Genomic DNA, 25,781 nt, shown 5'->3' with positions numbered 1-25,781 from the left:
AATAAATAAAAATACTTTCAATTAGGAAAATATAATTTAATATAAGTTATACATTTTTTTCATATTTCATGCTAACGATATTATATCTCTTCAAATTTTTATTACTCTGATAGCATTACAAAATTTGCATTACTACTCTGCTAAAAATTAACTTAGAGATAAGGACTTGTTATTGTTACAGTTACGTGTGAGTTTCATAGTTTAAACTGAAGTCGGGGATTAATTTTATTGCTATTTACTCTCCTCTTTCTTTTGTTCTGCATTTATAATATTGATTAGAAAAGCATTTTACTGAAACAGTACAAACTTAACGTTTGGATAATTGTTTCACTGACGCATTTGAATATTTTAAGTTTTAAAACATTAAAATTACTAGAATATAGTTGGAAGTACTATAATATTAAGCTAGATATATCCAATTTCCATAAATAAAGCTCATCTCCTTTTGCTATTTTGGGCAAATATTGGCCAAAACATTTTTACTAGGACATTTCTTACCATTCCCACTCCCCCCTCCCACCCCCCTTTTGCAAAAACATGCCAACTGTAATTTTTGATAAATTTACCTATCTCAAATTTTATTATTAAAAGAATTAGACTTATAAAAATATTTACTGTTTTATTACATTGCAACATGTTGTAGTGGCAGTGAAAATTTAAAATGATTGCTTTTACTACTAAATGCAGAATTTTCAATTTATTTATTAATATAATTAATAATAAAATTGATAACTAAAATAATTTACTTACAGTGTATTTTTTCATTCATGTACCTAATTTAACAGAATTAAAATTAACTTTTTTTTGTAATTCTATTTTTGCCATTTTTTCCATTTTTGCCAAAGGTTTTTTCCACTGTCCTGGCAAAAGTACCTTTTTGCCGGCAAAATATCCAACCCTGCCACTTTTCCTTTCACTGCCTCATTTAATACATCTGATTCATCTGCATTGAAAATGTTTTTTCGTTCCCGTTTTATCCTCAGATTTAGTGACTCAATTTAAGGCTGGTCATTCATTCTTTTGCCTTTAATATCTCAAGACTCTCCACTTGCTGTCTTACCTCTAGATCTTACTTGTGAAGACATTCTGAAGAAAATGAACCACATATCCTACCTACTGCTGTAACTTATTTCAGTTATTGTAGTAATGTAAAATTGAATAAATAAAATAAGAAATAACGGTTAATTGTTGATCACTGCATGCATCTTTGTTCGGGGTTTAGAAGGAACCCCTTTTTCAATGCAAAAAATTTGAGCCTATCAATGAAACCGATACAGTTTCAGATTAAAGCATGCATGATGTAGCCCACTAATCTGCAATTTTGTGCAGTTAAACGTTATTTCTTAATTTACATTGTAATAGTGTGTTCAGTAGTGAATAATGTGTATGGCACAATCCCTAGCTATTAATCTAAAATTTACTTTATTCATTTACAGGAAACACTGGCATTACAAGATCCTTGATAATGTGAGTAATACCTTTTGTTAAATTACTCTGTAATAAGTTTTGTTTTGTACATGCATTAAATTATCTGCTGAAAGCTGTGTCAGATCTAAGGGAAGCAAGTTGGAACTTTTGCCCTGGGCAGCAACTTCTGTGCAAATTTACCCTATTTCTGTGTTTTCTCCTCGGAACTTGATGTAAAAACTTGAAGAAAGTTGGATAAAGGTGGTAAATTCTAGATTTTCCCCTGCTGGAAAAAAATTGAAAATCCAGCGCTGGCCAAAAGATATTTCATAGAGTCCTAACTTGTATATGAAAGTGAGAAATGAAAACATCTAATAAATAGTTGTTAGATAAACTGGGATAAATGTGAAAATCAATTTCTCTCGTGCATCATTAATACAAGGCATTAATAAAATTTTAAAATGATGTCTGAATTCCCCAATACAATTTCTTGATTTATAAAGAGCATTGATTTTTATGAAGATGTTTTCGCTTTACCATTTCACTTGCGTAGGATTTCTTCCTTGAGCCTGATTTTACTTGAGTATTGTTACCTTGCTGATAAAAAACAAGTGCTAATTGATGGAATTTTCCCTTCTGATTAATGATGTTGCTTATTTTGCACATAGAAATTTTTATACTTTGCGTTTCATGCCCATTTTTAATTGTAAAACAGAAATATTTCTCCTTGGAAAGCACAAAAACTCGATGCTTGTTTACATGCAACATTTTGAGAGAATGAAAAATTTAAATGTAACTGATGATAGTCAATATTTCCAATTATAAACCGTTGCCAGCTTTCTTTATTGAAACTATTTTCTTTTTGTAAATCCTTCACCGAAATCATTCATTCTAAAAATGTGTAAACACCCTCTGTATTAATTCGCCCACCTCACAATCTTGCTTTAAAACTTCTATTATTAAACCTTTGGGCATGTCCATGAAACTAGGGACATCACAGTAAAAAAAAAAACTTCATTGTATCAGTATTTTTTTTCTTTCAAATGAGGTAAAAAAGGCTGTATTTTTATAAAACTATGTGAAAAAAATTATAAACACATTTTTTGTTACTTTTATAGGCAAATTTTGACAACACTACCTTAGTGCTCATTTGCCATTGTGTAAGCGGTTCTAAAAGTTAATATTTGTTTTCACTTAGGAAATTAATTGTTATGTCTACAATCTTATTTTTTTATTGAAATTTAGTTTACATAGGAGGAGATTAGACCAACAAAGAAACTTAAACTGTTATAATTGTCTTGTAACAATTGTTTTTAAACTAGGCCTCATACTAATGTAACATTAGTCATAAAATTGTATAAAAGCCTTGCATTGCTTAAACAAAAACAAACCCAAGTTTATAAAAAATCATATTCTCTTCATTTATGATGATATCTTTAACATCAATCCTTAAATATTTAGAAATAGTTGAATTTATTTTTTTAAACTTATTTCAAATATGTAACATCAGTCACATTTCTCTGTTTATTATAAACATCTAACAAATAGCATTGACTGCTGCAGAAAGGCAAAAAAGGAGGCAAGATAAATTAAGAAATAAAGGAAAACATGAAAATTAAAAAAGTAAAACAAAGTAGAAGCTAAAAAGAGCGGATGATAAAAAATTAATAAAAATGTTTTTAAAAACCTAGCATAATTACCAAAGTTATTTCAGAATAAAATAAAAAAGAGAAATTAGGTGAAGAAGTAGAACAAGAGTAGAACTAATTTAAGGTATTGAAGTCCCAGGTTTAAATTAGCAGCTGCATTATTCCTCTTTAAAATAATGACACTTTTGTAAAATCAGTTAGTCATTAAAAGCGCTCTTTGTTATATCTTCACAAAAGAAAACTGCAGCTATAAAAAAAAAATTCCAGCATGAAATTTGACAAGCAGATACTCCTAGTTCTTCAAGTATTACATTTGAATAAAAAGGCCACATCATCAATACAAAAATATTTCTATGTCACAGCTTCATGCAAATTTCAGAGCTATCACCATCCAACTTGCAATCATGCTATATAGAGTTATATTCGAGTCATACTTTTTTTTTAAATTCAAAATCTGTGTTAGGTGTTTAGCAACGACCCTTTTTTTTTACAGTAAAGGAGGGAATCACTTTAAGCAGAACACGTTCCAAATTGTTGACTGCAACTGGAGAACGGGTTCTTGAAGAATATGACAAACAATTGTATCACGAAAAATTAGATGCATTGAAATTGAGAACTAGGAGTATTTAGTAACTGTCAAGATTCAAGCAGTAAAACATTGGAAATAACCTGTCAGTGAGGATGAAGTTTATTATTCACATGGGAAAGGAATAAAATATTTAGCGCACTAGATATAGTAAATGTAAGAGGACTTTTTATTTTATGAAATATATCAAAAATATAACGTTTAAAACTTTATAAATGTACCTTTCTTGTAATTTAAATACAATTTTACAATTTTTAAACAAAACGTGTATGCTAATTTTATCTCCAAGAAGAAATAATTTATAAATGCAGCAATTTATTGTGAACATCAGTCACAAAATCTTTGTCACAGGTGTTAAAATATTTTTTTTACTTTCAGTTTTAAAGTTTTTTAAATGAAACAAAGTGTTTTTATCAAGTCTAAAATCTATTTTAAGGGGAAGAAACCTGTTTAGATTTTACAGTATTAGTTTGAAGAGAATTTCAAATTATAAGTCACAGTTTTCAATGTCTCTTCTGGGCAATTCCATGGAAAGTGAAACCAGTAGGTCAAAATTTCCTATTGCAGTTATGTGGCTATATTATACATCATTTTAAAGCTTAAAATGTGTATTTTCAGAATATTGCATTGCTTTTTTAATAAAAATTAAATAATAATTTTTTTTCCTAGTTGGAAGTATGATAGATCTTCAAAACAATCAGAAAAAAATACCACATTTTCAAACCCTTATTTCTAATAGTAAAATAAAAATAAAGAAAATTAATTGCAGTACAGTTTAAACTATTAACCTAATACTATAATAACATGCATTTATTTTAATTTTTTTACAAATTAAGATTAAGCAATTTAAATTTAAAAAAAATGAAGTTCAATGTTACGTCCATAAGAAAAATTTAGCAAAAGTTGTCATTACTTCCTAAAAAATCAAAATTAAAAGAAATCCTTTTTTGCCCTTTTAGCAATTCATCAGAGTCATTGTTTACCATAGTTTAAAACATTAGAATTTCTTTAGTTTTTAAAAAAATGGCGTTACAGACGTAACATTTTTTGTTACGGACGTAACAAAAAGCAGTACGTTACGTCCGTAACACGTATATTTCCAATTAAAGAGAAAAAAAGTACAGGATAGGCAATGAAAATATAGTGTATGACATGTAATATGGTATAACAAAACTTCTGATTCTCTGATTTTCAAATTTTTATAAGTATTAGTTTATTCTTTTTTAATTTTATTCTTTTAAATTATTGAAATACACATCGTCGCCTAAGAGCAACATTAATACATATAATAATAGGAATAACACTTATACTAGCTTGCAAGTTAACTTGTCAGTGACGTCATTACGCGCGGAGGAAAAACACTGAGTGAAAAGACCGCCTGTAGGTTTGTAAGGAGGATCTCCGATAAGACACCGCACTCGCAGTTGCCTGCTTGGCGAATTAATCCACTTTGGCATACTTCACACGGAACTGATTTTTATGTTAGAGTCGAGCCCGTACATGGAATCGCAGTTTTACGGGATAAAAATGAGAAATTAAAATGTTTGGTACGCTCGGCAGAAGAAGGGGGGGGGGGGACTTATTAAGCAGGATCTACTTTCAGTCGAGAAACCAATGAGCGGTATGACAGAATAGCAATTGATTTTCATTTTATTGAATAAGAAATGTTCCCCCCCCCCCACCACTTTATAAAAAACGGTATTTAATTCAATTATTTTGTTCTAAAAAATATTTCCTCTTCTCAGAAATATAAAAGTCGTTACTGGTAGAAATTATTACTTTTTTTTATTTAAAAAAAAGCCTGACGAATTTTCTCAAAAACAATCGTAATGCATTAAAATTTACTCAAAAAAAGAAACCTAGGTAAGCAATGTGATTAATGTTCTTACGCTATGAGAAAAACTTGCAAAATGTACTTCATAAACTTTCTACATAAATTTATTATGTGATCAAGTATGTTACACTACAGAGAATGAATAATGATTACTTTTTCTTTTTTTTTTCCAAGGAGGGGGGGCGGCATCCACTCGGTCTCGTGGGTCAGTAGCGCAGTCAGAAAAATTTAGTGGGGAATCTTCAAAATCGAAAATTATTGATTTTTATTTTTATTCAGTTCTAATGTAAAAATATCATTCAATATATTCAACCAAAGTTTCTATGACTTAATAACTGTTCATTAATACATCACTATAGTTAGGGCAAACCTAACTTGGCAGCAATATAAATTCTACGCAGATCCTAATCACAGCATTAGACACTGCCAGGTTAGGTTAGCCTCAACTGCAGGAAAGTATTTTTTGTATTGATATATAAAAAGGACTTTGAAACAAAGAAAAGCAGAAGGGGGATGGGTAAAAAAACACAATATATTTATGATTCCCACTGGTAAGTTTTTGATAACCTCGAAATTTCTTTAAAATGCCCTTGAAATGATAAATATTCAAGCAATGCAATGCAATTAAAATATTCAAGAAACTTTTTTAAAAATTACTTTTGGGGTTGTTTGGGGAAAGTGGGTCACCCCTTTAAAACTGAAATATGGATATAGCTTTTATACTTTTTTACACTGATCATATGATATTTCATTACAGTGATTGGTCTTGCATATATTTTGGGTTTCTCGGAATTTTTTTCTAGGTCATAAAACATTGTCCAAAAAAAAAAATCTGATTTTTTTTTTTTTTTTTTTGCAAGTTTAAGCAACATTTTTCAAAAAAGTGTTTCTAGGTTAGTTTTTATTATTTTTTTATAATAATTAAACTTTTGTTAAACTTGTGTTTAACCTTTTTCTCCCAGGTGTGGAAAAAGAGCCTTGGATCTTAAATTCATTTTGCATTCGTAAGATGCTGCGGGTTGAAACACCTGTCAAGTCCGAAGTTTTATCCAAAATTTCAGTGACAGAATCGTTGGGATTCCTTACTTGCAATTTATGAAACACATTCATAACTATAGTCTTTGCAGAGCTTTTCAAAGCGCTGCCTTGCTTGTGTGGCTGAAACACATAGCTCAATTTTGGCGTCGTAGATTCCATTATCAATGATACGAAAATAGAAAAACGAGCAAGTAAGATAGAAAATAAAACGAGCGAAAATAGTGAACTACAGCGACGACGAGCGAACGAGAGTGGAGCACTTGTGCAAAATCGCGCCAAACGCAGAATATCCGGAGATCGCCAACTGTTTGTAAGCTCTGATTGGCTGGTTCGTTCAGTTGCAAATGAATGTATGGATCCGCGCTGCATCGCTCTTAAAATTGAAAATATTTAACGATTCACAGAAATTATGACAAAAAAATGTCCCTTTTGCGTCGGTTTAACTAAATAATCCGATTTCTAAAGCAAAGTGCGTAATTTCCCCCGATTATCTGGCAAAGCGCAAGGAACTATTTCCTTCACTTGGCCGCAGCTCATTTCTCCATAGCCAAGAAAGCTTGCAATCGAGTATAGATATCCTACTGTTGCTCTGAGGCAACAACATGTGTAACTCTCAAGGTAAGATTTTTTGTCCTCCAAATCATGCAATAAATTCAATCGGTGTTAATAATTCTAGATTAGCAATTAATGCTTAATAACTTGCATAAAAATATTCTAGACGGTTCCTTAATTTCTCAAACTTTGTTTCATCAATGCACTATGACACAAAAAAATAGTGTTCTCCAAGTAGATTTTTGTGAAATTACTCGATCATTTAACATGATGAAATCCAAAGCATTTTGTGCATAATTTTCATTAATGAAGTTTTTTTTTTTCAAATTCATATTACATATATTAATTATAGTTTTCTCTTCAAACTTCTATCATTCTGAAAGCATAGCCAAATTGATATTACTTCTTATTTTTTAAAGACTAACTTAGAGATAAGAATTTGTCCTGTTGTTTAATAGTTTAAACCAAAGTTACTGAGTTACTTTATTGGTATTTACTCTTTACATAAAATTAATATTTAGATTACTGTTTCATTGATAAATTGAATATTTCATAGTTTTAAAACTTAAATTAAAAAGCATAATTAAATTCGAGTTTAAAGTACTAATATTAAACTAGCTACATCTGATCCTCAGATAAAACACATTTAGTTTTGAAGCAAGATTTAGATTGCTTAGGCAAATGTTAGGCAAAATGCATTTTTCCGATGTCAGTTTCGACCTTTTTTTCCAACTTTGGCAAAAATGTTCCAATTCTATTAAAAAGCGATTCATATCAAAGGCAGCTGTTAAACTTTAAAAGAAATTTGGCAGTTAATATGTTTGTTGAGAAATAGAGGAAATCATCGAAAATTCTCAAACTGAAAAAGTACTCCCTTGTAGAACCCCTCCCTCCCCCTCCATGTTCATGTTAAAAATTTGAAAAAATTATTTGTTACTGAATAATTCCACTTTTGTTTTGCTTAATTTCCCCTTGGATAATTTTACTTATTATGATGCAACATTTTATTTTTTACATATTTATTTACATGGTGGTATACGCAGAGAGCGCTGCCCCCTACCTCCCCAAATCTTTAAAAACTATTAAGGTATAACTTAAAGTCAAAATAATGTGTTAATCTATACCATTGCACTCTCTTAACAAAAGTTATTAGTATATCTAAGCTTTTACTTGCTTTGTACAATCCGCATATCAGACACGTTACGTCCGTAACACTTTTTTGTTACGTCCATAACAAATATAATAATTTTTATCATAAATTTTACAAACTATTTCCATTAAAACTTTATGGTTTTAGAAAGCTTGAAATCTCTAGAACAAGTATATAAAAGAAAATTATAGAAATCTATGAAAAATTCACAGGAATATTGGCAAATGTATGACAAAGTATACATTTTGCTGTTTTCTGAGTTACGTCCGTAACAGGCAGTTTTAATTTTTTGTTACTTTTTGTAATCAAGCAATCTACACCCAAATTTTTGCTGGCATAAATAACACCAAACTGCACAACAGAAAAAATTTTTGTAGCTTTTACTGAAACCAAATTAAAATTATGTGTATTTAAAGTCTCTGATTGTTACGTCTGTAACGGTGGAATTGCCCTTCTGCGTAACATCTGTCACGGTTTTTCATTCCCCTTAGTATTATACAAAAATAATTTCCTAAAATCTGAAAACAAGTGTGGGGGCAGTAATGTACCATATCATGATATTTTAAATCAATTTCAGAAGAAACAAAATTTAATTTCAAGACAGTGCTGAATTTATGTTAAAAATTCATTCAAATTGTAACGTCAATTCACCGTTCACTGAACCCCAGAGCCGTCCCAAGAGAGGGGCGAGCGGGGCAATCGCCCCGGGCGCCACGAAATAAGGGGGCGCCGCAAGGCGCCCCTTGTTTCGACGGAACACGATGACATTTACACAAAATGAGGGGCGCCCATCATGGTATAAAAAGCCCCGATTTTATAAAATTAGGGGAGCCTTGCGGCACGTCCTCATTTTGTGTATCATAGATACAGAGTCATAGACACACAAAATAGAATCATTGCAATGATTCTCTATTTTTTTTAGGGCACGAAAATATTCCTCTCTCTAAGTCTCCAAAACATTCGTTTCCTTTGTATCATTGAAGCAGATACAATTTCTGAGAATATAACTGTTTAGAATCAAACAAAAGGCACTTCTCCTTTGTCTAGTTCTCACCAAATTGCTTGAATTCTATCCCTGCATGCAGTGACGTAATCAGAAAAAATTTTAAGGGGGCACATTAAAAAATCAAAAAACAGATTTTTTTTTTTTTTTTTTGATATGATAGGTCAAAAGGTGCACGGTCAAAAGTTTGAAACTTCTAGTTTTGAAAACGCAAATTTAGCCTTGAAAACACGATTATAGGCTATGTTTATTGACGTTAGGGTAACGGAGGGAGCTCAGAAAGTGTTTCCGGTCGATTTTTTTTAAATAGATTGAAATCAATTTCTTCTCTCCCTGCAAGTTTTCGAAATTGAAATTTCAAAAACACAACTTTAGACAAACTCTTAAGATTTTATGGACAGGAAAATTTGGAGCATTTCCCATGAATATTGTTTAAAACTATGGTTAAAAAATTTCAAGCAATGTTTTACATTCAGGGGCTATTCTACTTAAATTTTTTGTTGTGTAAAAGAGTTGTTTGAAAATCCATTTTTTGTGATATTAAAAAAAGGCCGCATGGGGACCCTTGCACGAATATTTTCTTAAAGTCAAGTCTTAAAACGCAATTTGTAAGGCCATATTTTGTAATATTAGCTAGCGCCAGTGATTTTTCAAAATTAGAGCTCCAAAAACGCAATTCTGAGCGATTTTTGATGTTGTTGAGTATTTGTGGGCTTCTCCCTAAAATTTACAAATATTTGATGCAAAAGAATACCATCTTTGTTTATAGCATAGATATGAAAGTTGGTGTTAAGTTGGTACAAGTAAAACAAAAAACTCTTAAAGTCCAGGTCGAAATCTAATTTTGATGTAATTTACTTCGATAAATACATTTTCTATTTATAATCAGCAACTTATTTATTTATAGTAACCCACATTGAGCACGTCCCCAGGTGGCGGATAGGGGAGTACCTCCACAGGATCACCCTGTGGGTGGTAGGAGGGAAATAAAATACCTCCCGCGGTTCAAACAGGCAGAAGTCCAACCTCTTCGGAGGCAATGGCACCCCCTTTCCAATGAATCATTTCAAGGGCATGAAGATTCTACCAAATAATATTAAATCCTATCCCATCTGCAAGCACTGTCCCTATTCACAACTAACCCCGGACCATGTCTTTAATTGCCAGTCCATTATTCGCTCCCTCCTCCAACTTGGAGCACCACCACATGAAATCCTTTACAGTCATCGGGCTCCAGAATTAGCGGATCTTGTTTTTAAGACTTTTGGAGCCATTTAAACCTTTCGCACTCTGCACTTCTTTGGACACGACAACAACAACAACTTATTTATTTGTGTTCTTAGTTTGATCAATATGAATAACCAATTCAGTTTTAATTGTTTGTTTTTATCTAGTGGGATAACATTTTACTAGATAAATATTTGGATTTTTAACATTTCCAGCTTTGGGGGCATTAATGTTTCGCAAATATTAGAAACAGACTCATTGCTTGTGTTTTAATTGGATTATGCATAGCCCTCTGATTGTTCTGTTCATTATTATGTAATAAATTCAAGTATTTATTATGCACTGATGTTATAGCTGACTTAATTTTTCTGTGTGTAAGGGGGGGGGACACCATGAAACTTTCGCTCCGGGCGCTGTCAGAGCTTCGGACGGCCCTGCTGACCCCTTTACTGAAATAATGAATTTTATTTTTGACCCAAAAAGATAACATGGTAACTACTCCTGCCACCTAATCCAATATGTTTGCTGTTAGAAGAAGTAGACAATTGTATATGGGGGTATTTATTTTTATGTAATCCTAATAATGAAATTTTTTTATCCTTTTTCCAGCCACCTAAAGCAAAAAATGTGTTTGAGAAAGTTCATCGTCCCAGCCGTCGTCAGATTGTCCTGAATTCCCTTTTCATTAAAAATATTACTGATGTGCTCTCTACAGGGGATGTTGCTCCTGAAGTCATGGGGTATGGGATCGAAATCACCAGAGTGAGTGTGAAGTTACTTTTTTACAGACACAGAGTTTTTGGTAAAAATTTATAAGTTTCTGAAAGCTTAGTAGTAGGCATGTTTTTAAGCCGATGCTTGTTTTCCACTTCATAATCACATTTTACTATTGAATTTTGGCTTTATCTACATATGTACCATATCATGTATGTGTATAGCAATCTGAGTATGTGCACAGCATGATCATGTGCTCAATAGGAGTACAGATAAAAAATTAGTTTAAAAAATTCAGTAGGCATTGGTTTCTTCTCTTATTCAATAGTAAAAACCTATTTTTTTAATGATTTATTGCTCTGATGTATAATGCATTCTCATCAATATCTTGAATGATTTTTTGGAAATTATATTTGATGCCTCATGGCTCATAAGTTTCAGATAATTTGTTCCAAATCAAAACATTTCAGAGAGCAGTTAAGAGATTTTGGACTGTTGTTGAGCATGACTTTAATGTTTCATTTATTCATTTAACAGTCATGCCCTAGTTTATTTTAGGCATAGCAATGTGAGCCAAAATGTCATGCCCAAGTGTTTTTTTTTTTTTAATGCATCATGTTATTATATCTGAATATATACCAATGTTATGTTTATATTGGCTTCATTTTTGTGTCGAACCAGAATCTTTTTCGTAAAGTTCTTTTGTGTTTAATTCAATAGTTGTGTTTAATTCACTTTACTGAAGGTTTCAAAGGTTTGTGTTCAAAATGCATCATGGCATTTTCTTTCTATTTATTCATTTTTTTAAGGAAGTACTCAAGTGAATATGCAATGGCTAAAAAAGCTTAAAATTTTTATGCATGAAATTCAAAACATCAGTTTTTAACTTCCTAAGCATATTTTACTTTGAACTAAATATTTGAATTTTGTTATGAAAAAAATTGACAATTAATGTACCTAAAGCATCAAAATAACTTGACAGTTAAAAGGTTAATCCAAGGAAATATTAACCAAGGTTTAGGCAAAATTTAACCTAGCATGGCTCAAAAACTTTTTTGTTACATTTTACTAAAATTACGTTTTTTAGTAAAAGTATTTTTTTACATACTGTGCATTCTTACGATAGTAGTATTTGTTAATGCAACTTGGTAAATAGTTAAAATTGACTTGCTAGTGCAAAAGCCTTTTCTTTGCCAATATTACTGTTGTTTTTGTTCATTTATTTAAAAAATTCACAGGTCGTAAAACAATCCATTTCGCCCTGAATTTTGGGATGCCTTGACAGGCACCATTTGGGCCAATGTGTAAAACTTTACAAAAATATAGACGATATATATATATATTTCGATGCTCTTATGCCACTACAATAATAAGCTAACAAAAACAAATTGATTCTACCATTTTTGTCATTTATGAATGCAGACTGAAAAAAACAATTCACAAAATACCGTGCAAAGTTTTCAATCATGGTAATAAGTCATTACAATTGAAATCATAAAGTGTTGAATTTTATCTTAAAAAAAATTGAACTATGTCTTTTTTCTTTAATATTCTCTGATTTTCAGGTAAAAATATCACCTTGTTGCAAAATTTTGAATGTCTACTGGCAAGTTCCACCAAATTCTTTCTCACTGTGCGAAGACATCGAAACCAAATTGAACTCCAAAGCACGGGCAATCAGGTAAATAACTCATATCAAACATGCATTGGTGTATTAGTAAACTTTATAGTCTCTATGAATATGTACACACATACGCACATGTACATTTATTCAGTCAGACTTTGTTTGTGCAACAGTTAGATGTCACAACACTATGGGTGTTTCTTCACTTTTCAAAGTCCTGAAACAGCAGATTTTAATGTTAATTATACAACACTGTTAACTTTGGATTTCATGTATTCGCTTTCTGCTTGGTGCTGAATTGTTATTGCCATGCAGAACATATGGTTAGTGCCACCAAATATTGCATTTCTTTATTTATGTCTTTAATTAAGGCCAAGTTATCAACTTGGTAGCATTTTTTTTTTTTTTTATTAAATACGTCATCCTTTTGTACACATTCAACAATGTTAAATTTCACAAATTATGGGATGACGTACGAGAAAATTTAACAATACTCCACACTGATAAACAATTTTGATATATACAGAAGAAAATAATTTTGTTCAATAAGAAAGAATATATATAAATATTTACATTAAGATAAATAAAAATAAATAAATAAATAAAAATAGATGAAAGCAAAAGAAAATAAAGTGAAACAAAAATAATAATTATAATAATAATAATAATAATATTCAATAAATAAATAATAAAAATAATAATTTTAAAAAATTAATTAAAATGCTTAATGCCTATATATTAAAAAAAAAAAAAGTAAGTAAAAAAATTTATCCGAAGAGAAAATGTTCGTGGTCAATTAGAAATGTAATAAGATCTGTAATTTTCTTTTTTGCTGCAGGAAACGAATAATAGTTTTTTAAGTCTTGAGTCCAATTGCCAGAAGAACGAAGATGGAATGAAGAAGTGTGAATGCAATGTTGTATGTAATGTTGAGGATTTCCAATTGATTTGCATCTGCAGAGGTCACTATTTCTAATATGGAATCTTTTCAAGTATGAAGGGAAAGGGCCATGGCCAGTAAAGAAAAAAATTTCATGTCTATTTAAATTCAAAGGAGTAAGTTTAACTTTCGGACGGATTTTGTAGATTAGTCTTCCTGTTATGTCTTGTTCCCATCGTTCTTGCCAATCATTCAGTAGATCTTGTAATAATTTATGCTTTGCAAAACTTCTTGGAAATGGCAAAGGATGCTGTTTTGTTGGTACTAAGAGTCCATTTGCTGTTTGGTTTGCGAGAAAATCGGCTCTATTGTTTCCAGCAGAGGTTGAATGACCTTTAATCCAAGAAATTTTGATATTATCATGATTTATTAGTTGTTGTTGGATTTCAGCTATTAAAGAGTTTGTTGGGTTTAGATTACCAATTGATTTAATGACTGATTGGCTGTCACTGTACATAATTGATGGTAAGTTATTGTGGGTTACAGCATGATCTATTGCTTCTTTTATTGCTAACGCTTCTGCTTGAAAAATAGAGTTGAAGACATTTAGAAGAAATGTGGTTTCGTCAGTTGGAGTTGTGTTATTTAAAATAAGGAAAGCTGCCGTTGTAGCTTGTTTTGTTTTCGAGCCATCTGTGAAGTAACGGAAGGAAGAAATATTAGTGCTTGAATTTTCCAAATTTGGTGAGTTTATTTGTAATGAAGATGTTAAGGAAACACTGGGATGAAATAAAATTGTTTTGATTTTCTTTTCAAAGGAAGACGCTCGAAGAATTCCAAAACATGTGACAACGTCCTTATTAAGTCTGAGTAATGCTCCCATTTTTGCTTCGTAGGAAATTTGAATATCTAAAGGAGGTATACCGGTGATTATTTGTAAAGAACTATTTGCTGTTGTTGCATAAGCTCCTGTTAAATGTAATAACAAAGGACGTTGTAATTTCAAAAGATTTAAATTCAATCTTGTAGTTGGATTGCTTGCCCAAATTGGAGATGCATAAACTATTATTCTGAGAAAAACAGAATCATATAAGCGAGCTCTGAAACGAATATTGTAGCCCCAATATTTTCCTGCCAGGCGTCTTAAATGTTGTAAATAATTGGTTGATTTGGTCTTTAGGTGTTGTATATGTGGTAAGAATGAAAGGTTTTCATCAAGAATGACTCCTAGATACTTTAAAGTCCTTACTCTTTTAATTTTTTCAGTCCCATATTTAATATTTTGATTCTTAGTTTTTCTTCTAAAAAGTAATAAACTTGATTTATCTGTTGAGACTTTCAAATTATAATAATCTGCCCATTTTTTGAATTGTATTAAAGCTGAGTTTGCTTCATCTCCCATGCTCTTTATTGTTTCTTTAACAACGCCAATCACAAAGTCATCTGCGAATGCTTGAATAAAAACTCCTCTTGGCATCGAAGTGTGTAGAATATCTTCTGCTATTAATGACCACAAAAACGGACCGCTGCAAGATCCTTGTGGGACGCCTATCATTTGATTATGAATTACAAATTCATTATTAGAATCCATTATTAATTTTCTGTTTTCAAGCAGACTGTGAAGGAATTTTTTCAAAATATTAGGACACTGTAATTGAGAAATTTTGTTATGGAGTTGTGGATGTGGAATGCTATCAAAAGCTCTTTGAATGTCTAAGGAAATTATTAATTTATGACCTGTTATATTATAATCAAGAAGATTTTCCCAAATATTTTGTAAAGCATCCTCTGTTGAATATCCTTTTTTGAAACCAAATTGATTTTTTGGAGAAAAATTTTGGTAATAAAATTGAACTCTTTTAACAACTATTCTTTCTAAAAGTTTTCCTAATGTTGGTAAAAGTGTTATAGGACGATATGAAAAAACATCTTTAATATCTTTACCTTGTTTGAGAAATAAAATCAATTTTCCAATTTTAAAAACATCTGGAAAATAAGAAAGCTTGAGGCATTTGTTATAAAAGCAATGTAGTAGTTGTGGTAGTTTTTCAAAGATTAGTTTAACTATTGCGTAATCTATTGAATCTAATCCGGGGGCTTTTTTACTATTACAAGAATTCAAAGAATTTTTAATTTCTTCAATTGAAATTTCTGGTTCAACATTTGAAAGATCATTGAAAGATGAATATGTAGTTGTTGAGATCTGGCAGTTAGATAACGGATTTCTTTGCGGTAGTGGATAAAGTTCATTTAAAATGAATTCCAAATTTTCTTTTTGCGTAGCTCCGTCATTAAAAATTGGCAAAGTAGTTGGACGCTTTATTTTTTCAAAACAGGATTTATAAGCTTTACCAAATGGATCAGATGCTTGCTTGCAAAAATTGCGCCAACTTTCTGTCTTTTGTTTTTTGATGTTTCGGAAATATTGGGCTCTGGCTTTTTTGTATTCAATTTTGACTCTAACATTTTCTTCTGGTGTTGGCTGCTTCTTCAATTTTCTTTTTAATCTATTAAGATTTGTTTTTTCTTTTTGTAGATCATTATTCCACCATTTTACTTCAAATTTGTTTGAAATATCTTTAATTTTAAACGAATTGTTGCAACAATTCTGAATAGTAGTAATAAAATTATTTGAGAATTTATTAAGTTCAAATGGTGTTAAAATATTCTGGCAAGAATTAATGAATGGTGTTAATTTTTCTGAAATCTCTTTTTCAAAGTTTTTAATTCCTTTAGATGTGATTTTATAGCGTTTAATTGCATAATAGACCAGTGCCAATAGCTTTGAAAATGGTAAAAAGTCGAAAAAATTTAGAACAGGATAAAACCAGTTAGAAAGGTAAGAAAATCTAATAACATTAATAGGAAAAATAAATTACGGGCGAGCTGAGTTCGGGAAGGGGGGTGTAGGGGGGTTTAAGGGGGGGAAAACGGTTTATCACAATTTCGGGAAAAACTAAGAGTCCTATCGAAAAAAACTAAATTGCAAAGTTGTTGGTAATAAAAAGATCTACAACTTTTGTATTTGCACTTTTTTTCTATAACCTCAAAATATATGCGAAAAATTCAAAAAACCGACTTTTTGGTTTTTTATTTTTATCTCCCACAAAAAAATTTTTTTTTTCACTAAATTTAATGAAAAGTTACCTTATTATGTCTCAAATACACTGTAATTTTTTGGATTTAAAATATTTATTTTTTCTCCTTATTTTGATTCAGTAGTAAAAAATCATCAGAATTTTCAATCAAAAATTCTCACGTCAAAATATCTGATTTTTTTTAAAAATCGGAGCAAGTTTTTTTCGTTGGAATCTCTACTTTTTGATGGTATAAAAAACAATATACAATACTATGGAAATTTTTCGCAAAAAATGAAGAAAATCAAAAAACTCGAATTTGAAAAAAAAAAAAAAAAAGTCATAACTATGTAAAAATTTTAAGCTCCTTATTAAAATGTACATTTTAATTACTCGAAAAATGAAATTTTCCATGCGACATTGTCACAATCTGAAAATAAAAACATATTAAAATAATTAAAAATCAAGCCACAGCATGCATTTGTTTTATACCCTTCTCATCCATCATTAGACGGTGACTGCAGTGCCCCCTATAGTTCTTTAGAGTTACGAATAGCAAGCTACACTGTAGGATAGGATAAATGAGTAATTTCCGCAATTTCGAACTGTGTAACCTTGAATATTATGAAAAATAATCAGTTTTCCAATTGTGTTTGCTGTTAATTATTGTGTTTGCTGTTAATTTAATAAATAGCTTAAAATTTTACATACTGATGATTTTTTTTTTTTCAAATTCGAGTTTTTTTGATTTTCTTCATTTTTTGCAAAAAGTTTCCATAGTATTGTATATTGTTTTTTATACCATCAAAAAGTAGAGATTCCAACGAAAAAAACTTGCTCCGATTTTTAAAAAAAATCAGATATTTTGACGTGAGAATTTTTGATTGAAAATTCTGATGCTTTTTTACTACTGAACCAAAATAAGGAGAAAAAATAAATATTTTAAATCGAAAAAATTACAGTGTATTTGGGACATAATAAGGTAACTTTTCATTAAATTTAGTGAAAAAAAAAATTTTTTTGTGGGAGATAAAAATAAAAAACCAAAAAGTCGTTTTTTTGAATTTTTCGCATATATTTTGAGGTTATAGAAAAAAAGTGCAAATGAAAAAGTTGTAGATCTTTTTATTACCAACAACTTTGCAATTTAGTTTTTTTCGATAGGACTCTTAGTTTTTCCGGAAATCGTGATAAACCGTTTTCCCCCCCTTAAACCCCCCTACACCCCCCTTCCCGAACTCAGCTCGCCCGTAATTTATTTTTCCTATTAATGTTATTAGATTTTCTTACCTTTCGAACTGGTTTTATCCTGTTCTAAATTTTTTTGGTCTCAAACATTATTGGCACTGGCCTATAAGTCGAAAGCTCTTTTTGAAATTTAAGTGAAATAAATTTATGGTCACTTAGGGAATCTACATCATCTATAACATTCCACTGGTAATTATCATTTTGAATTAAATTTCCTTTAATAAATGTTAAGTCAGGCCAGCCATTTCCATTTTCATGTTCAAAAGTTGGTGAGTCATATGAACTATTTATTAATTGCAAGTCATTTGCTTGGTAAAAATTTATTACTCTTCTTCCTCTTGGATCTTCACCAGCATATCCCCAAGATTTACTTCTACTATTGAAATCACCCATAATTATAATATTTTTATTTGAAATATTTCTCAAAAGACTTTCGAGATTACGTAGAGGGATTCTAACATCTTCTGTTGGTGTTATATAAACTGAAATAATAACAATTGAATCTTCCTTGAAATCTGCTGATATTGCTATATGGTTTTCTTTTTGGTCTATTTGAGAAACTATTATATTTGAGTCAGTACTTATAACAGCTAAAAAATTTTCCAATTACTAGGTTGTTCTGGTATTTGATCGTTTTTTAAATATGGTTCTTGAATAAGGAAAAACTTCGGTAACATTTGAGTAGATAAAAGTTTTAAAGAACTAGTAGCGATGCTTCTTTTGCCTAAATTTATTTGAATACAATTCAAAGAGTTAAAAGAATACTTTGAGAACTGAATATTAGAAGAAGGAAAAATTGTAGATGAAGTAAACAAATTCGGATGAGACAAATGATGAAGAGAGGAAGGAAAGTTAATAGAAAACACAGTATTATTCGTCATAATTGATATTCGATTTCAACTTTTGAAGAACAGAAAGATAATATGGACAAGATGAGTCAGAAGCAGGGTGATCAATCAAATATAAAGGAGAAGAGCTTGGAAGAGATTTAACGCAATTTGCGCATTTCGTGAAATTGCTTTTGCATTCATGTTGAGGGTGATTTCCAGAACAGAAAGTGCATTTTTGCAAATTACTTTGGCATTTGCTAGACAAGTGTCCAAATGCTTGGCAAAAATAACACCTTTTTACATTAATATATTCTCTCAATTTGTAAGTTTCCATTCATTTTGTAAAAATTTGCATTTCATGAGTATGTTAAATGTGAAAGGTTCGCACTCTATTACGAAATTCTGTCGACCGTTTCTTGTTTTGTAATTGAAATTAATTTTGAAGTTTAAATTTTTTCCTGTATTTTCAAAAATAATGTGGTTTATGTGTTCAGTTGTTGTTTCTTTAGGTAATCCTTGAATTAAAATCTTTGGGTTTATTGTAGTTGTAGTTTTAATTCTCGTATTAAGCTGTATGTTAGGTATTGTTAAGAGAGCTTTTTGTAGTTTTTCTTTGTCTATTTTATTGTAAAGATCTATAGCCAGACCTCCATTCCTAATAACACGCAACTTGTGAATACGTATGTTGTCGCTTGCTGGATTGTATTCTTTTTTCAAAAGTAATTTTAAATCGAAAGAAGAAGTATTTTCACGAAGAGGGTAGACTAAGACGGTATATAATTTTGGATTTTTCTTCATTACATCAGCATACGAATGTTTATATAAAGGAGAAGCCGTTTGATTATCGGTAGGTTTCAATTCTGTAAACGTTTTAGAAAAACTATTAAGTGAATGAACAGGAGAAAATTTAGTGTTGTCATTTTGAAGATGAGCTTTTAGAGGTGTATCAAGCTCACTCTGTGTTGGAGAAGTGTCGACTACTTCGTAAATTTCATTTTGAAAGTCTAATCCATCAGAGGAATGCGTAGGGAAAATAACATGATTAGTATTCTGAAGGTTGAAAATATTGTCTTCTTCAATTCCTACCTGGTTTTCTGCATCTTTGTAAGTTGAGGTAGTTTTCATAGTAGTGTACAATAGGTTTGTGGTAGTTCGATCTTCTTGAGTTCCTACGTCTTTATACTGTTTTTTAATTTTTAAAGTGTCAAAGTCAGATATAGCAACTCCTTTCAAGGAAAAATCTTCATTTCCTGTCAGTTTAGTAATAAGTGAAGAAGGTGACAAATTATTATTTTGTGCTATAGTTGAAATAAGATCTTGACAGGAAATATTATCCGAGTCAATAATTCTTGACTGCAGAATTGTTAATATATTTATAATAAAAGATCTGCATTCTTCCTTAAAGAAGTATCTCTTGTTTGCATTAGTTTTGGCATTAATAATATATTTAATGCAATCAATTAATTCATTAGAAGTGTGTTTAATAGTTGGTCTCAAAACTACTTTATCTGCTGGCTGAATGCCAAACAAATCTGCTATATTTCTTTGAGAAGATGTTTCATTCACATTATCACACGAGGAATCATTTTCTGAAGATGTTAAATCAATTGCATGAATTTTCGTCTCATTAACAGTAGGTACTAGTGCTGCAGTTGAAATTAATGGCGATTTCTGAAATTCAAAATCACTTTCCATTGTTGTACTTTAAATTTGTTTTCATTAAATACTGCAATTGCATAAGCTAAGGCAAAAGCAGAAATATCGCCAACAATGAAAAGAAAAATCCGCCAATCTTTGGAACGAAGTATTTCAATTTGAAATGTTCATACAGAAGTAAAAATATGAAAGTTCGTTATGTGAAAAAACAGTTAAGACACATTAAAGTTTCACAAAGTAAATTTGTGAGTCCAGAAGCTTAATGTAAAAGTCAATTTCAAATGATATTAGCACATTTGACATGAAGCTAAGTCATTGTAAGGTTAAATTTATCGATCATATAATATCATACAAACTTCAATGTGTTTTTTTCCAAAATTACGTACTTTCTTTAAAATTGAGCAAAATTCATAGAAAAAGATACCTGCATGTTCCTCATTGAAAGCTTCATCAGATTACATCAGAAAAAAATATAATTAACAAAAATTTACTGCTAATATCATTAAAAAACACGGAGCGTAAAATTAGCAAAACAACAAAGCTTAATTCACTGTTGCCACCAACTTGGTAGCATTGTGAAGGCTACAGAGATCATAGCCACACCATTACAAATGGTGATCCATTAATAGTTTACCATAAACACGGTATAGTTATTGCCTTATCCTTTTTAGGGCAGAGATCATAAGCCGGAACCTTATGGGCAAGGTGCCTCACATCTTCTTCATTAGAGATCACACAAATGCAAGGCTGGCTGCTTTCGAGTCAGCATTGAAGGATGTTGAAGCAGAAATCAAAGAAGATTCTCCAATTGTTCTGGACGAAGCATTTTTAGAAGATATACTGGCTTTTAACTCTGCTAAGGTGAGCATTTTAAATGCTAAATTGAACTTGAGAGTTCATAATGCTGCTGCTCGTGAATATTACAGTAATTACTTGAACTGAAATCTTCATCAAATGCAATGAACACTTCATTTACTTGAGACAAAAGTGCAATTTCTGATTGCTTTAATATTAATTCTTATATGCTCATGAGTTATGGGGAAGTTTCATAGAAAAATGCTGCATATAAGCTCAAATGACTTTTTTTTAAACTGTTATTGAGCAGATGCCATCATGTCCTCTATTGTTCTAAGAAATATGCTTAAAAATCCTGTTTTCCCATAGAATATTTGGAAGTATGCTTCTACAAATTCACTCAACCAAACATTTTCAATATAAAAGTTGCCAAATTGCAGTATTGCTTTTGCACTACATGATGCTGTTTAGTCTTGAACTGCTACACTGTTTTCCCCTCCAATTTCACTTATGTCCTTATATAAGGAGTTATTACTGGGAAAAACCGTGCAGTTAAGGAACAATATTCATATGATCTTACTACTTCAGTGGCGACGATTCGGGTGGGGTGGGGGGGGGGAGGCAACTGCCCCCGCATGTTTTTCATCATCAAAGATTGCCTCCACGTTAAGATTTTAATTTCCAACCATTCTGGATGAGATTATCCAAACGTTACCTAATATTACTTTAAATTTCAGTTTTAAAACTTCAATTTTGAAAATTTTCTGGGAGAAAAAAATCTCTAAGCGCACTCACTCCCTCCTTCCTTTAAATTCAAAGATGACCTAAATTTGTATAAAAAGACTCCATTTTGAGGGGGAAAAAATCAGGAAAGGAATCCTCCTTGATAGCGTAAAACTACATTTTTAAGACTCCAACTTAGAAAAAGAAAATTCTGGAGATTTTTTTTTTTTTTTTGAAGTCCTCAAAGGAATTTCAAAACGTTTTAAACATTGCAAAAAATCTAGGAGCGAACCCCAAACCCCTTGCTCTAAGTTTGCGAAAGATGGCTATACTTTACATCTTTAAGAAATCAGTTAAAGTTTTTTTTCCGGGAAAAGCCATACATATCCTTGCGTTGCCAAGGACAGTCCAAACTTTTTTGTTTTTATTATTAGTAGTAGTAATTAAACTTTATTTTTAAAAAAAATATTACGGGGACGGCATTGGAAACTCCTTTCTGTTCCCCAAACATTGGCAAAGCTCTACAAAAATGGTGTTTTTACAACCACAATTCCGAAACATTTACACAAGAGAGCATCATAACCTCCTCCCCCCCCCCCCAGTCACTCAAGATAGCCTAAAATAGTCTTTAACTTCCTAAAAAAAGTTGCCCCCACACTTTTAAGCCCCATGTTGGTTCTTTAAAAATGAGCGTACAATACCATTTGAAAGCCTTACTAAATGCCTGAATGTGTCCAAAGATCTTTTGAACAATACTTAAAATTATAGTTTAAAGAATTTTTCCAGAAGCTAGCACAGTGTAATCAGATGATTTTTTGTAATTCCAATATCAGCAGCTGAAAGATTACAAGCAATGAACAAAATGTTGTTAGTAAATTACTTCCCTTGTGCAACTGGGATTTGTGTAGCACCTGGGCTGATTCACTTTTCTTTCAATTGAACTAGAAAGTTCAAGAAATTTAGATTTCTTGCTGCACAATGTAAGAGTAAGACTTGTTTAATTGTAGCAAACTAGTGTCAGAGTCAAGCGTCAATTTAAACTGCACCAAATGCAGTAGTTCTTCATGATCTCTAGATACTGGGATAAAATTATGCTTGCAGTGATCAAATTACTGATGCCATACAATGCTCTTTTTGCATATTCAGAAATAAATTTTGATGAAATTACAGTGCTGAAAGATAAATAAGCACATATCACAGCCCTTGCAGTTTTAAGAAATCATAAAAGATAGAAAAGATACAGCATCAGCTCAACCTGTCTTTAGAAAATTCAGCATTCCTGATATAAAATTTTAATCGATAGACTACATCAATGATAATTCAGCATTCCTGAAATAAATTTTGAATCAATAGACTACATAAACAGTATGAAAAACATCGCAACCTTACAAAAAATTTTGACAGTCGTAGAGATGAAGACTTTTGAATCTTGCTGTGAAATAAGACTTCAGTTAACTGGCCATTCTCTTATTTTCCTTGTTGCATCTAAGCTTTAGAAATTAATGTACAGCTTGTTACAGAAGTTTGTAGCAGTGAAAACTGGGACAGTTTCACGTTAATTTGAAATCTGGAAAGACTCTTTCCATTCAGGTGTAAAAGACAGTTTAAAATATCGAAAGATGACTAATTTAGCTTTAAAAAAATTATCTTCATGCTGAACTTCACATATGTTGTGCATTTATATTGTGAACTGATGCTTATTTATATATTGGCTTACTTAAACAGAAAATTAGTTTTATGTTTAGCCATATTTTTTATCGTAAAATTGACATTACTTCTAAAAAAAGAATTACTTAAAGTCAGTTGATTTAAGTTAAAAATAGAGAGTATGTTATACATTTTTTAATCTATTTATTTATTTATTTTTATTTTATTTTTTGTAATATTGTGTACTGAACCTTATATTTTGATTTATTTAAAGAAAAAACTAGTTTCATGTTTAACCATTTTTTGATCATGAAATTGTCATATTATAAGTTCCCTTAAAAATATGAATTATTTAAAATGAGTTAATTTGAGTTAAAAATGATGATTATGTAACAAAAACTTTTTTAAGAAATTGTATTTTTTTGTTATATTGTAAAATGTTAGGGAAACTTGCCAAAACCATGGACTGATCCAGCTCCTAGTTTTGGCTTTAGACTGTATTTGGTTGCATAAGTGAGCCATAACCTCCACAACTCCCTCTCTGGATTCAAAGTTCCAAGGTTGACTGGAACATAAATAATATGTAATTAAAATTTAAAAAAAAATAATGCAGTATTTGATTCTATGTAGAAATAATTCCTTAATACTATTAAAAGCCAGATGAAATTTGGAGAAAAGAAAATAAATTGAATTTCAGTGTTTTATACTGGATTTTCGAAGTTTTATGCTGAGAAGGAAACCTTTAGCATCATCCGCAGTACCAGAATTTTTTCACATTAATTGCTTCTGGGAACAACTTTTCTCTGCACTATTGCAGTACAGTACTCTTCTTTTTTCTTTTCTTTCTTTCTTTTTTTTTCTTATAGATTTTTTTTTTTTTTTTTTTGATAGATCTTTTTAGATTCTAACCCTGATGTATGTGGAAAATACATTTTAATTCTTCATTTTCCACTTTTAGAAAATGCACCAGGAAATAGAAGAAAAGCCGGTTCCAGTAATTGAAAAAGAACCCGATGATTCCCCTATGTACCCACCACCCAGACCCTCGGACATGAAATGTGATGTGTTTGGCCTAAGACACGATGTTATGATGGACAGAGTGATGGCTGCAAAGAAAAAAAACGAAGCCCTCTGAGCACGAATTTGTGGGTGCTGAATCTCGTCCTTCGGAAGACGGAGATTTGTTCTCCAGGATATCCGGGGAGACTTTGGAGAACATCGACCGTGAGAAGATTCTGAAGCAGTTTCAGGTTGAAAGGAAGAAGCTCAGATCAAAGAAAAAGGAGGAACATGAGGATGAAGTTGACAACGATTATGAATGGCAATCATACACAGAGAATGAAACTGCTAGGGATACTTTTGAGGAGGACGATTACATTGAAGATGAAGAAATTTATAAGCGTTAAAATTGTGCTTAATTAAAAGTGTTTAAGTTAAAAGCAATAAAAATATGAAAGCCAAAAGGTCTGATTTTTTTTAAGCGTCTTAACTAAAGTTGGTTATCTAGAGATTCTGTTAAATTATACTTAATGTAAAGTAAGACAAAACAACGTTAGAAGAAGCACAAATTTGTAAATTACAGCAGACACGTGTTTCGGCGTTACAGGGAACGCCTTTTTCAATGCAAAAAATAATGAGCTTATGGATGAAAAGACATCCCACAAAAGCCAAGAGCAGATAAGCATGCAGCTTAAAAGATGAAAACAGCGGATTAGCCAAACACCAATGACAAAGTTATAAACCGATCAGGAACCAATAGGAATGCAAGCAAAGGCCAAGAGCTTTCTCTTAGGTACGAACCCAGAAAGAAAGAATTCAATTGGACAAAGATTAAGCCGAAGTTTAAACAAAAAGAAAAGAAATTGTCAGTAACCGTGAACCGCAAGAAAGGAAAAGCTGAATGGAAAACCATGAAATAAAATAAACAGAAACAAAAAATATTCGAAAAAAGGAAAAATAAAGATAAATAGAAGAAAATTGGGGGGGGGGGGGGTGTCAATCAAGACAAAAAGGTAAAAATAAAAAAGGGAAGATCGATAAAAATGAATGGGAAAAAAAAAAGAAGGGGGGGGGGGATGGGGAAAGGACAGTATTAAAGATATGGGAGCCAAATGTTAGAAAAATATGGAACTGCACTAAGA

General features: G+C 31.0%; 1 protein-coding gene across 1 annotated transcript; it reads left to right on the top strand.

Moving 5' to 3' along the window:
- Positions 1-1,436: 1,436 nt before the first annotated feature.
- On the top strand, positions 1,437-25,068 carry LOC129233708 (putative ribosome-binding factor A, mitochondrial; the record flags this gene model as incomplete). Its single annotated transcript, XM_054867682.1, has 5 exons — positions 1,437-1,467; positions 11,056-11,208; positions 12,726-12,841; positions 21,147-21,336; positions 24,599-25,068. Coding segments are annotated over 5 exons (667 nt in total), but the record flags the coding sequence as incomplete, so codon positions are not given.
- Between the last annotated feature and the right edge of the window lie 713 nt (positions 25,069-25,781).

This window comes from Uloborus diversus, unplaced genomic scaffold (assembly GCF_026930045.1).
Source record: "Uloborus diversus isolate 005 unplaced genomic scaffold, Udiv.v.3.1 scaffold_640, whole genome shotgun sequence".
NCBI lineage: Eukaryota > Metazoa > Arthropoda > Arachnida > Araneae > Uloboridae > Uloborus > Uloborus diversus.
The sequence above is the reverse complement of the archived record's forward strand: the minus strand, read 5'-3'. Positions and strand labels throughout refer to the sequence as shown.